The 16,961-nt window shown below is 39.0% G+C and overlaps 1 protein-coding gene across 1 annotated transcript in view; it reads right to left on the bottom strand.

Annotated features, from left to right (window-relative positions):
- Positions 1-16,961, bottom strand: part of LOC131691315 (uncharacterized) — a 257,425-nt gene that overhangs the window by 38,285 nt on the left and 202,179 nt on the right. Inside the window, exons 4-5 of the mRNA XM_058977606.1 lie at positions 11,826-11,856; positions 6,472-6,551 (exon numbers count right to left, since the gene is read on the bottom strand). Coding sequence (XP_058833589.1) covers positions 6,472-6,551; positions 11,826-11,856 — 111 coding nt within the window. The remainder of the gene's footprint in view (positions 1-6,471; positions 6,552-11,825; positions 11,857-16,961) is intronic.

The raw sequence follows: 16,961 nt of genomic DNA, 5'->3' as shown, positions 1-16,961 counted from the left end.
TGGTATCATTTTTATTGCGGCAGCCTATTTGCCTTTTCAGTGCATTGGCGAGCAAATTAATTTCTTGAAAGGAGACTTACAAAATCTTACAAGAAATCGGTCGAAATTCTTCATAATCGGTGATTTTAACGTCAAACACCGAGCCTGGAATAATGCTCAAAGCAATTCCAACGGTAAACTACTTTTTAATGATTGCTCTGCTGGTTATTATTCAATTTCGTTCCCGAATGGTCCTACGTGCCATTCGTCTGGATTCCTTATCAACAATTGATTTGGTTTTGATAGATCAAAGTCACCTTTGTAGCGAATTGATTACACATGCTGACTTTGATTCTGATCATCTTCCAGTAACATTTTCACTTTCTCAAGAAGCTGTTTCCAATCCCATTAGCTCAGTGTTAAATTATCACAAAGCGAATTGGGAAAGGTAAAAAACTTATATTGAGAATAATTTTAATCATGACCTTGATTTACAAAATAAAGCTGACATTGATACGGCATTACAAAATTTAAGTATATCTATACTGCCGTTCTACGCATACTTGTCCCATGTATATAGGGAATCCCATAGAACATGGGACAATTAAGCTTATGACGGCAGTATAGTTGATGCTAGAAATCTATCAGTACCAACAACACAGCAAAAATTTAATACTCCTATTATTGACGACGACCTTCAACTTCTGATTCGCTTGAAGAATGTTCGAAGACGTCAATATCAACGTTCTCGTGATCCTGCTATGAAATGTATCTATCAGGATCTACAAAAAGAAATTAAGCATAGATTCACACTCTTAAGAAATGAAAATTTCGCCTAAGAGGTTGAACAAATCAAGCCAAATTCTAAACCTTTCTGGAAACTTTCCAAGGTTCTTAAGAAACCTCAGAAACCAATTCCAGCTTTAAAGGAAGGTGACCACATACTTCTTACAAACGAAGAAAAAGCTCAAAAACTTTCTCAGCAGTTTGAAAGCGTCCATAATTTTAATCTCAACGTTGTGAGGCCTATTGAAACCGAAGTCATACAAAAATATGAAAACGTTTCAAATCAAGTATTGTCTCTAGACGATATTGTTGAAACAAACTATGATGAGATCAAATCCATCATGAAGAAGTTAAAAAATATGAAAGCTCCTGGTTATGATGGTATTTTCAACATTCTTCCTAAAAACCTTCCCGAAATCACCATGAGATACTTGGTCAAAATATTCAACAAATGTTTTGAATTAGCATACTTCCCTGAAAGACGGAAAAATGCCAAGATTATTCCTATTTTGAAGCCTAGCTCTCTTCTATTAGTAAATTATTTGAAAAAAATCATCCTAACTAGAATGATGTCACATATCAATGAGAATTCTATTTTTCTTCCTGAGCGGTTTGGATTTCGTATTGGACATTCAACTACTCAGCAACTTGTGAGAGTAACTAACATGATAAAGGCAAATATCTCAGAGGGCTATTCCACTGGAGTTGCTCTTCTAGACATCGAAAAAGCTTTCGACAGTGTTTGGCACAAAGGATTAATTGCCAGAATGTGGGATTTTAATTTTACAATTTACATAATAAAGATAATTCAAAATTATCTTACTAACCGTACCCTACAGGTTTCTTATCAGAATTGTAAATCTGATAAGCTACCCGGCGTTCCTCAAGGATCAAGCGTCGCACCAATACTATACAATATTTTTACCTCTGATCTTCCAAATCTACCTACAGGCTGTAAAAAGTTACTTTTCTGTGATGATACTAGAATCTCAGCCACTGGTAGGAGTCTTCGTATTATCTGCAATCGACTGCAACGAAGCTTAAATATTTTCAATGATTACCTGAAAAATTGAAAATTTCCACTAATGCGGCAAAAGCACAATTGATTGTGTTTCCGCATAAGCCAAGAGCTTCTTCTCTTAAACCAAATAATAACCATATTATTAAATTTAATGGTTTGAATTTTGGTCAGATCAAGTTAAAGTTAAGTTGATTTACGATAAAAAACTCACTTTTAAGGATCACATTGAAGGAATCCAAACAAAATGCAACAAATATATAAAATGTTTATATCCTCTTATAAATAGGAATTCTAGGCTCTGCCTAAAGAACAAACTATTAATTTATAAACAAATATTTAGACCGGCAATGCTATATGCAGTGCCAATCTGGGCCAGTTGTTGTGCTACTAGGAAGAAAACGCTACAAAGGATTCAGCATAAAATTCTGAAAATGATTTTGAAGCGTCCTCCCTGGTTTAGCACAAATGAGTTGCACAGACTCGCAAACATAGAAACATTAGAAATTATGACGAACAGTATTATAAGCAACTTCCGACAAAAATCGTTCCAATCTTCAATTGCAACGATTAGCTCTATTTATAGTTCATAAGACTTGTTTAGCTCCTTATTCAGAAAACAAATAGGTTTAAAACATCCTACTGAAAAAAAAACTTAACTGCGAAAGCATATTATAACTTAATAATAATTAACTGAATCATGTAAACAATAGGGATGAAAAGTCACCACTTGCGGCTGAACACCAAATATACTAAATTAGAAATGTAATGCAAACAAAATAATATAATCAAATAGAAAATAATATTTTAAAAAAATATTGCGAGTTTGTCTGTCGAAGCATTAAAACGCGGGAATGTGGGGTATCGAAAATTTTCAGAACCACCTTTTAGAAGGCATTCTGATTACGAACACGGTTATCTATAACTTAAGAGGAAAATGCCACGATTTGGATAGATGCCGCATCAAAATTGAAGTAAGCAGGTCTTGGTCTTAAATATTTAAGATCATATAAGTAGTTTCCAGCACTTCCAAATCAAAGAAAAATCATGGTACTACATTCCATAGCGGAACTTGACCTTCTTTTTCGACAGACTTCGCCGCCGATTCCTAGTGTACAGAACATTACATGTCTAGTGATACGATTCTACTGACACAAAGAATCCTTTCTGAGTGGGACTCAATGACTGGCTTATGAGACCAGTGCAGTACCCTCTTGCGCTCCCAGAAACACCAAAAATCACATGCGACTTTTCAACTGGAGAATTAAAGGATGCAGGATAGGCAGGGCCTAGGTGGGGCACCAGCAACTTTGTGATATTTCGGAACTTCTCCCGACATTTTTTAATTCTCACCGTTTGGCATTGAGCTGTCTTCTCGATGATAATTGATCTAGCTTACTCCACGATGTTTTTTTATTTTTTATTTCAACCAATATGTAGTTATATTTTCTTTTTTACCGTTAACCGACATTTAATTAGCTAGAGATTACAAAGAACTAAGTTATGAAAATTTTAGATCCATAGTACTCAAGTGAGAGCAACGATGTGTAATATAGAGATCGGAAAACTAAAAGTGGCAGAGTCATTAGAGACAGGCTTAAAATCGTACGGACTAATCTTTTGTCTTCTGCTGGCAGGCGTCGAGCTTAGGCAGAGTGACATGTCTCACGGCAAATAGAAACTTGTCCCGCTTTACCGTGAGAACCGACTCCACAATATTTGGTGTGACTTAGAGAAGGCGGCCAGATTTAATGCCCTTGATAACGTATCAGTCCCACTTATGATTCTATGAAACTGAAAACACGAGCGATTAATGCTTTGCAGTTGCAATTTTCTCTATTTCTTTTTTTATCCATCTTTTCATTCAGAGCAACACCATTTATTGTGAATAAATCTTAACGGGACAGACAGGGCCGTGACGTGGTCTTCTGGCTCTTTTGATGCAGTCTGAAATTTGCAACCCGTTGGTGTTTACATTCATTTTCAGTTCGACTTACGAACAATAATTTAGTGTGTATCTGGGAATGGCACATTTATCCTGACTTGTTTTATGACTTTTCCGCATTTATTTTATAAAGCAGTTCAAAATTTCAGTGTCCCAAGGTTAGCATCCTTGGCGGGAGTCAACTCAGCTAACCGCACACTACGGGCCTGTTTGAACGTGGTGAATCTTCGAAAAATACATGTAGTACTACCATAATTAGAAACATAGGAGTTCTGTTGAGAAATAATACGGATTAACGATGAAAACAAAGTGAAGATTCTATTGCTCAGCTTAAGTATAATAACAAGGGCAGCAACTGTAGTTTTTAATATGTTCTCTCTTGTACCCAATTACAACAAAGATCAAAGAAAGAGTCGCAACCGTAAAAATGCCTTATCGGTAGTGTAGCCACCCCTCCGGATTTTACCCGGAGACTCCGGTTTTTGGACACGATCTCCGGACCTCCGTGTATTTCATCAGTTTCTCCGGGTCTGGTGAGGCGATGAAAAATTTTAACTGAATAGTTTGTTTCAAACGAGTTCTTCCGGTGTTATTTTTGGCTTCTTCTGCAGCGGTCCTTAACTGTTGACCTTTTGTTGAAACTTCGCTTGCGACTGCGATGACGAATAACCGACCAGCAAACAATTGCGGAAGACACCACAGTATGCGTCCCAGGCGTGCTTCTTGTGTGCTTCATTCTACTTCTCCTGTTATCTGTAGCAAAAGGCAATCCTTGTCCCGTTTACCCTTCACTGCGAGAGTGGCTGGTGCTTTCGGATTTTTTGTGGTTAACCGGAGAAGTGAAATTTGCAGACCAATCGAAATCGACAACACGGTTTTCAAACGTGAAAAATTTACAGCTTCATGAGAAAAGCTCAGTGGTGTGCTTTATGCTTTGCCAAATGAAAGCATTAAACGAAGAATGTGAGTAAATTTTGTTAATCGATACCTCGATGAGTTACAAAAAGAATGTAAGGGGTTATACTTATCTCACTCAGCAGTTAGGTCTGGTTTCAACGTATACTCGTGTTTCTATAAAAGCCTGTCCTAATACATTAAAAATGTCCGGGTGAAAGCCTCATCGGTGGTGGTAACCCTACTTATCGGACAATACTTGTGCTTGTCGAACGAAGTCATCGTGTCTCCATTCCAATCGAGGACAGGTATGGCACTACTATTTTGTTTCTTTGATTGACAATTTAATTCATTATCTAAATGATTAAATAGCTTCGATTATGATAATATGTTCCTTTATATACCGTGGAAAATCAAGGAGTGTCGAAATTTTGTGCGAGTCTGAAAAATTTGTTGGGATGATCGCCGAACCAAGGCGTTGATTGCCAAAACATTGCTAGGTTTTTGCTACTCGTTGACCATATAATGAAAAATATCAAAAAATTTACTGTGTTATTAAAGAACTCGTACTGAAACGTGAAAGTGAAAATGTATCACCGTAAACTCATCCCAATATTTGAAGCATAATTTTGTTAGCTCAAATGTAGCCACGTGTAATTAATCTTCTCGCTTCAAGTTACCGAATCCCATCTGTTTCAATGCTAAACCATCAGCTAAGACACTATGCGGAAAACACAAAGCAATGCCGCCAGGAAAATGGAAACCCCAATAATTAATTTTCTGCCGGGTAGGCTTCAAAAAGACCTACTACTTTACTAGCTGAGGATATATTGATGGTTGTTCTCTAGGCAAACGAAGAAGGAGAAGGAACATGATTCGCATCAACTCTTCTATACATGCCTGAACTGGAGAACCACCCACCGAGTGAGGTTCGAATCAAACCACAGTGATGAAAGTAATTATTAGTTCAAATATTTGGGTAGGCCGCAGTGGAAATGAAGCCGAAAGTAACTGGAACCCGATGCGATGGCTTCGTTAATTGTTGCCAGGGTTTCTGATAAACTGGTTGAAATGTATACTAAATATTTTCGAATATAAATTGTATGGAATTCGAGTCCTGGTTTCGGAATCATATTCGGATGAAACGTACCAATAACTCTTATAATCAAATTGCTCAGTCCTGGAAGGTTGTAATTAAACAGATTAGTTACTTCAAATGGATGGTCTATCTTTATTGCTAGCTCAGATTAGAGCGCTCAAATTGTTCACTATTAAGGATCTATGCTCAAGTGCAATCGTACAACAAACATCGAGTTCCATTTTTCTTTTTGCAAAGTTGTTAGCTCGAATGACGCTTCAAATTATTATATCGTATATTTAGTGCAAAATGCTCTACTCAAGCAAGCCTGAATATATACCTTCAAAGTTCGATCCACTGAATTTTGCAGTTAACCGCAATTCTTAGCTCTCGTCTAAATTATGGTTATAAAAAACTCGGGACAAACACACCTTATCTTTGTTCGCGCTTGATTGACTCTCCTTCCAGAAAGGCAGAGTCAACACGTTCACAAATTGCCTACCCTTTTCCCGATCCGGGCAATCAGAACTTTCTTTGCTTGCTTGTCTTCAGTTCTAGCTATGTACATTGTACACTGTACCACCCACAGAAGCAAAAACCGCCACAGCCACAGCCGGAGTAGGAACCATAGACCAGCAATCACACAAATCGGTAAATTGGAAAATCGCACCCAGAGACGCGCAAACAGCCGGAACCGGTTCGTGCCATTTTGGTGAAAGAAGCACAGGAATCGTGAAAATGAGAACCAAAGTGTAATGGAAATTCAATTACCTGACAAACGCATTGTGTTCGGCAATCCAATTTGAATGTTTCGCCGTGAAAGTATGTCGTATTTCCTACCGTACAACTACCTGTGGAAAGAGGAAAAGAATTGTCGAGAATTTAATGTGGTGCAATTAAATGGAAAAAATGACTATGGAACTAATGGGATGTTGTTTCAACAAATTTCAATTTTCACTGGGAAACGTGAAAGTTGATCATGGCTGCCAATTGCCTCAATTCGCGACTATAAGATGTTTGATACGCAGTTGTATAGGTTTTGATGCGTTTCTATACCATTACTCTTACAATTCATGTTAATTTCCATTTTTTTACTGATTAATTCGAGTCGTACAATTATAATTTAATATATTGCAAATGAAGATTTCGACTGTTACGGTGTATATAAGATTTATTTTAACGGCTTTGTCAGTCTTTTGATAAATAATGGAACGAATTTTAATATTTGTCCGACGTTTCGATGCTTTTTGGCATCATCTTCAGGGGAAACTAGTTTATAATGTCATGATTAGTCTGGTTTTGGGTTGATACATAGTTCTTGTACTTACAATATAGTTCGTCCTTTGTCTAAATGCTTTGATAAGGTGAATGTCTGAGATATTGTTTGTTGTTCGTACATCTGTGCGTATCTGGATGGACAATGATATAAATCTTACGTAATATGTGCCATAAGTTGTAAAAAATAAAATAAAAATATAAATTTTGAAATATTGCTTACAAGTCGCCTAATATCAATTTTGGTTGAACCTATTATTTCGATTATTTGCGCCCTGTTGTATCTACTCCTTGCGCCCTGTTGTATATAGATACTGTGTGTGCAATGGCGGTCATAGTTTTGGGCATCGATAAATAGTCGATATTGTTGACATTTGGCTCTTTAGATGGAAAGAGAAAGCAAGAGATTGTTCAACGTTACGTTATTTTTTGGTGTGTGTTTTCAACGAGTGTAGTATACCAGCGTAAGTTGTGTTGAGACCTTCAACATCTTTACGGCGGTTGACAGTGTTGGGGGTGTTGTAAATATGACACATCTCTAAGAATGGGAGTGTGGCAGTGTGGAAAGTGCGGTCTATTACAGTTGTGTTTTCTAGATTGAACCTGTGCTCCATATCAATACTATGTTCTATCAGTGCTGTTTTGCCTTTCAAATTTTCTATCTCGTCAATGTGCGCGTTTGATTGAATCAGCTGGTCTAGTTTGTTTACATTCGTTTTGTGGCCTGCTAGTCTTGTTCTTAATTTGTTCTTTGTCATACCAATATAGCAAAAGCAGCAGCTATTGCATGGTATTTTGTAGATAACATTATGTTGATCTTTGGTTTCGATTTTGTCTTTAACGTTTGAGTGGAATATGCTCACGGTTTGTTGTTGTCTGGTGCTTATTTTAATCTGCTGTTGTTCGTGGTCTTGGGAAAGTGTTTTGATGATGAGTTCGGTTAGTTTAGGAATGTATACAATCGACCGGTATACTATGTTGGCAGTAGAATTCGTTTGCGTGCTGTGATGTTCGTTTAATCACCATGCACAGCAGCTCAACCAGGATACCGACGAACATCACAGCACGCAAACGAATTCTACTGCCAACATAGTATACCGGTCGATTGTATACATTCCTAAACTAACCGAACTCATCATCAAAACACTTTCCCAAGACCACGAACAACAGCAGATTAAAATAAGCACCAGACAACAACAAACCGTGAGCATATTCCACTCAAACGTTAAAGACAAAATCGAAACCAAAGATCAACATAATGTTATCTACAAAATACCATGCAATAGCTGCTGCTTTTGCTATATTGGTATGACAAAGAACAAATTAAGAACAAGACTAGCAGGCCACAAAACGAATGTAAACAAACTAGACCAGCTGATTCAATCAAACGCGCACATTGACGAGATAGAAAATTTGAAAGGCAAAACAGCACTGATAGAACATAGTATTGATATGGAGCACAGGTTCAATCTAGAAAACACAACTGTAATAGACCGCACTTTCCACACTGCCACACTCCCATTCTTAGAGATGTGTCATATTTACAACACCCCCAACACTGTCAACCGCCGTAAAGATGTTGAAGGTCTCAACACAACTTACGCTGGTATACTACACTCGTTGAAAACACACACCAAAAAATAACGTAACGTTGAACAATCTCTTGCTTTCTCTTTCCATCTAAAGAGCCAAATGTCAACAATATCGACTATTTATCGATGCCCAAAACTATGACCGCCATTGCACACACAGTATCTATATACAACAGGGCGCAAGGAGTAGATACAACAGGGCGCAAATAATCGAAATAATAGGTTCAACCAAAATTGATATTAGGCGACTTGTAAGCAATATTTCAAAATTTATATTTTTATTTTATTTTTTACAACTTATGGCACATATTACGTAAGATTTATATCATTGTCCATCCAGATACGCACAGATGTACGAACAACAAACAATATCTCAGACATTCACCTTATCAAAGCATTTAGACAAAGGACGAACTATATTGTAAGTACAAGAACTATGTATCAACCCAAAACCAGACTAATCATGACATTATAAACTAGTTTCCCCTGAAGATGATGCCAAAAAGCATCGAAACGTCGGACAAATATTAAAATTCGTTCCATTATTTATCAAAAGACTGACAAAGCCGTTAAAATAAATCTTATATAATTTAATATTACACAATGACTTTGACAGAAGACTGCACTACAGATAAAGATTGATATCGGATAAAAATAATTACAAATTTATTCGTTACTTTTCAGCACTAAAAAGCTGCCAGATCCATCTGGTACAAGCGTGAAGAATCATATCGGAAATTGACACTTTTTCTGCTCGGTCGGACCAAATCATGCCCCACGACATGGAAAAGGGAGAGGAAATTGCATTCTATAGCTGGAAGCTACTTTGAGCTGGAGGTCAAGTTCTACTTATGGATTTAATACTTCCACAAAAAATCAAACCGAGAAAAAAAACCAGTTGGTATTTCCACTAGCCGTCGCTGCTCAATGTCCAGAAAGCCGTTGAAGTTGAAGCTTGCACGGTTTGGACCGGAGCATAGGGATAAAGCAGGGAAGCGTCTCACTGGAAATAAACTGAAGCAGACACTGCACAGTGGTCCCAAAGAGCGAAAAAGGGGTTTTTTTAGATTGCGTCAAAACGGTTGACTTTAGCAATATGGTGTCTTTGAAAAAGTTTCTTGGAGTAGAACTCCCCTTCTTTCTGTCTTATCGGATTGATGATTAATCCCCCTAACAGTGAGTTATGAAATTTATTTTCTTCATTAATTCAGATAGACAACTACTTACTTCAGCAAAGTTGTAGAGAAACTCATTACACACATTTTACCTGAAGACTTCAACTATCTATCTTTTGAGCTTGTTGAGATATGGGACATTATTTGTAAAAGGCCCCTTAAAAACAGTTTTTTCATCATAAGTTTTCTTCTAGTTTTTTTCCATTATATAAATGTTCTAGAACATTATTTGGACTATTAAACTGCATTACTTTGCCGAAGACGGAAACTTGCTATCGCTAGTATGTGTGGAGATATTCACGTTTTTTGATGGAAATTAGCTATTTTTGCAATGCCGATAACTTTTAAACGGGCAAAAACGGGCAAACCACTTTGTAAACAAATTAAAGTGCAAGAAAAGCACAACAAATGCTGGAAAAATCAGATCTCCCCAAGGCGGCCCTCTATGGAAATACTTGAGCTGAAGTTTGTCTCATCCCGTCATCAAATGCAATTGATTACTCGCCGTTTGGTTGCACTTGCGCCATTGTTATGAAGTAGGCGCAAGGGAATTGTCAGTTTCCGGTGTCAGGCGTATGCATTGAGTTTTTGAGCAACTGTAACTTTTGACCCAAGCAAACAGAAGTTCGGATGATACTTAAAAAGCACGCTTTAAAATTCACAAAAAGTTCTTAGCGAACTTTCAAGCTGCTCAAGCTTTAATAGAACTGCTTAATCCGCTATTAGAACATAAAACGTATTGCAAAATTACTTAAAACGAGAAGCTTATGTAGTTCCTTTATATCAACTTTTGGTTGCTTGGGTATTTACTCAAGACGTGCTTACAAAAGTAAGAAAGGATAATTATTACGACTTTAACCCTTTATTTCAGAACTAACAGTAGGGGATGGGTGGAGCGTAGTTGGTAAATGGATTGCCTTGTACGCAGCGCACCTGGGTTCGAGTCCCGACCCCGCACATAGGGTTAGAAATTTTTCATAAGAGATTTTTCTAAACCGAAGAGGCGAATGACCTTAAGGTTAAAACCTCTATAATCGAAATAAAAAAACTAACAGTAATATATGGTGATGTATTTAATCCCGGAACAGTTCTAGTATGGACAAACTTAGGCTCTAGTATTTCCATAGAGGGCCGCCTTAGGGAGAACTGATTTTTCCAGCATTTGTTGTGCTTTTCTTGCACTTTAATTCGTTTACAAAGTGGTTTGCTCGTTTAAAAGTTATCGGCATTGGAAAAAGAGCTATTTTCAATAAAAAAAACGTGAATATCTCGTGACATACTAGCGATAGCAAGTTTCCATCTTCGGCAAAGTAATGCAGTTTAATAGTGCAAATAATGTTCTAGAACATTTATATAATGGAAAAAATCTAGAAGAAAACTTATGCTGAAAAAACTGTTTTTAAGGGGCATTTTACAAATAATGTCCCATATCGCAAAAACCTTAAAAGATAGAGAGTTGAAGTCTTCGGGTAAAATGTTTGTAACGAGTTTCTCTACAACTTTTCTGAAGCAAGTATTTGTCTATCTGAATTATTGGAGAAAATAAATTCCGTAACTCACTATTGGGGGGATTAATCATTAATCTGATAAGACAGAAAGAAGAAGAGTTCTACTCCAAGAAACTTTCTCAAAGACACCATATTGCTAAAGTCAACCGTTTTGACGCAATCTAAAAAACCCCCTTTTTTGCTCTTTGGGACCACTGACTGTGCACTGGTGGAAAAACGGTACAACGTTGCTCGTTACCAGTTTGTGGCTAATGGTGAATTGTGCCACTCGAGAACGAAGCGTAATAGTGCACGCTTTAATAGAAATCTCCGTCTGTACCAATGTGTAGCTGCCAATTCGGTGTATACATATAGGTATATGCGAAACGCTAAGCAATTTCACGCTGCTGTACATTTTAATCTTCATAAATTTACCATTGCAATAGCGTGTGCTTTGCTGCACCTTCAGGAAACTTTGCAGTGGTTGCTGGTGTGAACAGATGGTGAAAGATATTTCCCAAGTTGCCGTGACAGATCGTTGGGGGAGTGCTGATATGGGAGATGACAACGGCAACAAAAAAGCTACAAAAACTTACCATAAACTAAGTCTATATTGGAGCCAAACAGCTGAAAAGAAAAGAAGAGAAAATATCTGGTAAGTAGAAGATCAATTTATTATGTAGTGATTAGTTCACATTAAGTCACTGAGTTAATAACCCAAAGATTCTCAAATATACAAACTAAAAAAATCTATCAAAAGTTTAAACATGTTTTTTATTCAGTTCGTTTATTTAATAGGCACAAATGCGTTAGTTTGGCGGTGTCAAATTCTTTTTTTTTGCATTTTGAATATCTTAAAACTAAGAGGTTACAATGCACAAATATTTTTAAATATTGAGAGGAACATTTTTTACAACTATCTTAAACTAAAAATACGATTCGATATACAAGATTGAACAATAATTATTTTTCGCAAAACAAATTTACAGCTATCTTAAGACTAGGAATGTAGATTAATATACAAGAAGGGGAACAAACTTTTATGAGAAACTTCACAGCTATCTTAAAACTAGGAATACAATTAGATATACAAGATGGGAAATGAAAAAAAAATGAAAAGGTTCAAGGCTATCTTAAAACTAGGAATATAAGACAATTGGTTTTTGTAACATCAGCAGGAGTTGTATCAGAAACAGGGGGAGTAGACGAGCACGATGACAGGGGAAGAAGAACAAAACTTGCAACTTTCAGGAAACGAGAAGAACAGTGACATGAGTTAGAGCCTCAGACTGGTAGATTTTTTTTTCATTAAACGTTTATTTGACTCGGCATTTGCAAAAGTTTTTTTACGCCGGGGTTTTTTACATATCATGTTACAAAAGTTCTTAAGACTATCACGTTATAATAAAAATTCACTTTCTAATGCTAACACTGAGGATAATCATCATTTTGAATATTTTTATTTATACTCTATTTTCTTGAATTTCATTGTAAACCTATTGATAGTTTTTCTTTAATCTTTGTTTATTTTTTTTATTTGTATCGTTTTATCTAACTTAACTAACTGCGAGGAAATCTAAATTGTTTGTGGGTAGCAAGGGCAAAAAACTAGAAACGTTGTGGGGATAATTATATTTGAATATTTATTGATTTCAGGAAATGATAAATATGGCCCATGTATGTAAGATCTCGTAAAGCGAGGATATCACGAACAGGAACATAGGGTGGTTTTCTTCTGGCTCGTAAGGAGTCTATTAATTGGGATCTGGCCAGTGGCGTAGTAAGAAAATTTTTCGGGGGGGGATATGAATTTTTTTTGTATATATATATATGAAAAAATGTTCAAAAACATTCTGAGCAGGAAAAAAATGTTCAAAACCAACAACTCAGGGAACGGGTTTGGGTAGTCAGGGTAGGAAAGCTAGCTGTTGGTATAGAATTAATGCTCTTCCCCTACGAGGACAATCTGGGCGGCAAACTTCAGACTGTCTAATTTACTGAGCCCTTCAGTTCCCTTGTGCAATTCAGTACCACTTCTTCGTTGAGCTTCCGACTGGTTCGCGAACTACTCGGTCTAGCCCCCGACGATAGATCTAGCCTACTCCGACGAAAAGTTCCCCGGCGAGAGAAGTTCGAAAGCGAGCCAACCAGCCAGGTGCTGTGGTCAGTTCGGCGATTCCGGTAGAGTAGGGCATCCGGTTTGCTGGAGCCCCGGCGCGGCTGGTGGTGTATCGTCGCGATCTACGCGGTCTCGTTCCCGGCGGTGAATCTGACTGTACGCTGACGGAGAGATCCCAGACGAAATAAGTTCTCCCGATATCGATTCTTCTTTGGTTTTCGCTATTTTTCTATCGGAACAACCGGTGGGGTGCCGTGGTCGGTCTGACGAATCCACATGGAGCGTGACGTCCGGTTCGCTGGCGTTTCGACGACTCAAACTCGCTGCTCTGTTGCAGTCTACTCGACTAGTCATCGGCGGTGAATCTAGCTTATTCCTGCGAGGAGTTCTCTGGCGGTGATTGCTCTCCCGAAACCGTTGTTCGATGTCCATTACGTTGTAAGACGGTCATGATCTACATCAGCGGTTCTCAATCTTTTTCCTGCGGACCCCCATAGATAAAGATCAATTTTGTATGCTATCAATATGTTATTTTCAATTTGTTAGGAAACATGACTTGAAATTTCAATATGCATTCGGAAAATATATTTTTCTTCGCGGACTCCCAGAAATGACTCCGCGGTCCCCTAGGGGTCCGCGGACCTTAGGTTGAGAATCACTGATCTACATCATATCTCTGTTTACTGTGTTCCACGTCTTTAAGTCGCTTGTCATTCTGTAGGCTACATTATCCGGGTTGATGTCCGGTCCTCCCGTTTTAAGTAGCTCCCTACACGTCACTTCAAACCTTGGACATTCAAAGACTCTCCTCGGACATTCAAAGACTTCAAACCTCGGACATTCAAAGACGCTCCGGTGTCTCCTCGACGATCTCACACTCCAAGCACAATGTTGACGTTGCGTACCCACACCGATGAAGATACTCCTTAAGCAGCCGTGGCTCGGTAGGAGCTGTTTCAGGTGGAAGGTCATCTCTCCGTGCTTTCTATTGACGCACGCCGACAGGTTTGGATGAGCCGGTAGGTCCATTTTCCTTTCTCCGTATTGTCACATTCCTGCTGCCACGTCACCATCGAATCGATTCTCATCATCTTCCTCACGTTTCTGGCGTTTCATTGTTTGTAGCACTTGATATCCTCCGTCAGGGTAATGTAGATAGGGATCATCCCGGCGACAAAGCATATTGCCTCCGGTACACAATCGCAACTCGTACGACCAGCAGTCGAAGCGTCCTGTTCAGCTTTTCGCGGTTTCATTGTCTCCGTCCCCGACACCTCCATTTCTTCAAGTGTCTCACCGTTAGTGACACATCGTCCACGAAACCAACGATTTTCACTTCCTGGGAAGCCGCAGTGTTAAGACCCCATCGTACATCTCATTCCAAAGTGTTGGACAGAGAATGGAGCCCTGAGGAACGCCCGCTGTGACTCGCATTGCCTATTGCCCGTTTGTTCGTCTGGTACAGCAGTGCTCTACTCTGGAAGTAGCTCTTCAGGATCTGGCTCATTCTTTTATGCCACGCTGCGGCATTGGTCTATTCGAGGTTGCATGGTTCGGTGACTTCCCACACTTTAGCAGAAACATCAGTTTCTGCACCTTCCTCATTTCGGGGATTCCCATCATCTAAAGACTTCAGCAGTAGCATCCTGAACATATCCGGATACGCCAGGATCGCAGCTTTCAGCGCCACGGTTGGTATTCCATCCGGACCGGGGGTTTTCTTTGATTTTAGTCACATCGACGCTTCTTTGAGCTCGTCGTTAGTCACTTACCACTCGGCTGTGTTACCTCCTTTTTCTTCGTCGTACGGTGTCGGTGACCAGGTAGTTGAATCGTGATTCGGGAAGAGACCCTCAATGATTATCTTTAGTTTACCCAGGTATATTTCAGCTGGTATCGCAGACCCTCGTCTTCGTCATGACGACTCAGTACGCGTCCCCCAGGGATTGGCGTTTATTTCTCAGCACAGCTACTTATGGCAATTGGCTTGCTAAGCTTGATCTCCCATTTTAAAGAGTCCCTACCTTCTCAAAACGTCGCTTGTGCTCCTCTCTCACTCTCCGATCTTACGCTCTGAGCCCGTTTTCTGGATCTAAGACAAGCAGCGTGTAGTGTACTGAGCTATTCATTTAACCCGTAATCTGCACGCCGTCTACTACATGGCCCTAGTTTTCGTGACATTGTAACGTCACAAACCGTCCCAATCCTTCTTGCGCATCAACGTACTTGTTCGCCGAAGTAACTCAACAAAGAGGTTTTCGTTAAAGGCTTTCGTCTTCCACTTTAGCTTGCGGCCCGTCCTTCTTCGTGCTGCAGAATCGCCTGGTGGTCTCTATGGGGATACTTCTCTCACACTCTCCAGTCCATGTTCGCCGTCAGTCAAGGACTACAGAATGTGGCGAAATTTCTCTCGGTACCGATATCCGTTTCGTGAACCAATAAGCTCCCAGCTCCTCGCTTCGCCGCGATCTACTTGTTATAGTCCTCGGCGGTTGAGCTAGCCTCCACAACGTGCGGTCAGGTAGGTGTCCAGTCTGCAGCCAATTTTCACTATAAGGAAATATTTTCACAAGATAACTTTTGCAAATGAAATTTTCATTTCATTTAAAATTTTAAGCATAGTTTTGTTTAACATATTGATTTTTTTCAAAATTCATCAAAATATTTCGGGGGGGGTTTCGTCCCCAAAACCCCCCCCGCTACTACGCCACTGGATCTGGCTTCACGATATTCAGTGCAAGACCAAACAACATGTTCAATATCTTCGTAACCCTCTCCGCAAGCACATTGATTATCTTCTGCGAACCCAATACGGCGGAGTTGCGCATTCAACGTATAATGGTTGGACATGAGTCTAGACATCACACGAATGAAGTTTCGACTTACATCCAACCCTTTGAACCATGCCTTCGTTGATACTTTAGGGATAATCGAGTGCAACCACCGTCCCAGATCTCCATTGTCCTATGATGTTTGCCAACTAGTAAGCGTCCTCTGACGAGAAGCGCTATCAAATTCATTGAAAGCAATAGGTCTTTCATAGATGTCACCGTCCAGCGCCCCTATTTTGGCTAAATTATCCGCTCTCTCATTACCCGGTATGGAGCAATGAGCGGGAATCCACACTAAGGTAATTTGATAAGATTTATTTGTTAATTTAGTTAAGTATTCTCTTATCTTCTTCAAAAAGAACGGAGCGTGATTATCAAGCTTTAATGAGCGTAGTGCCTTAATTGTGCTGAGGCTATCTGTGAGGATGAAATAATGGCTCGGAAGTAAAGTATCAATGATTTCCAGACTATAGTGAACTGCTGCTAGTTCGGCTGTATAAACGGAGGCAGGTTCTGCAAGCTTGAAAGAGATCGAGGTGTTATTGTTGAAAATACCGAAGCCAGTGGCCTCATTGATTCGTGACCCATCAGTGTAGAACATTTTATGGCAGTCAATGTGTTGGTATTTACTTATGAATATTTTAGGGATCTCCAGAGAGCGCTGGTGATCCGGGATTCCACGAATTTCCTCTCGCATGGACGTGTCGAAAAATAAAGTGAAATCGGGAGTATCTAGTATATTAACTAGAAGGCGTTATTTCTTGTGACATGTGATTAAAGTA

Source organism: Topomyia yanbarensis, chromosome 3, assembly GCF_030247195.1.
Source record: "Topomyia yanbarensis strain Yona2022 chromosome 3, ASM3024719v1, whole genome shotgun sequence".
Taxonomy (NCBI): domain Eukaryota; kingdom Metazoa; phylum Arthropoda; class Insecta; order Diptera; family Culicidae; genus Topomyia; species Topomyia yanbarensis.
Note: the sequence above shows the minus strand (reverse complement) of the source record. Positions and strands in the feature narration are given on the sequence as shown.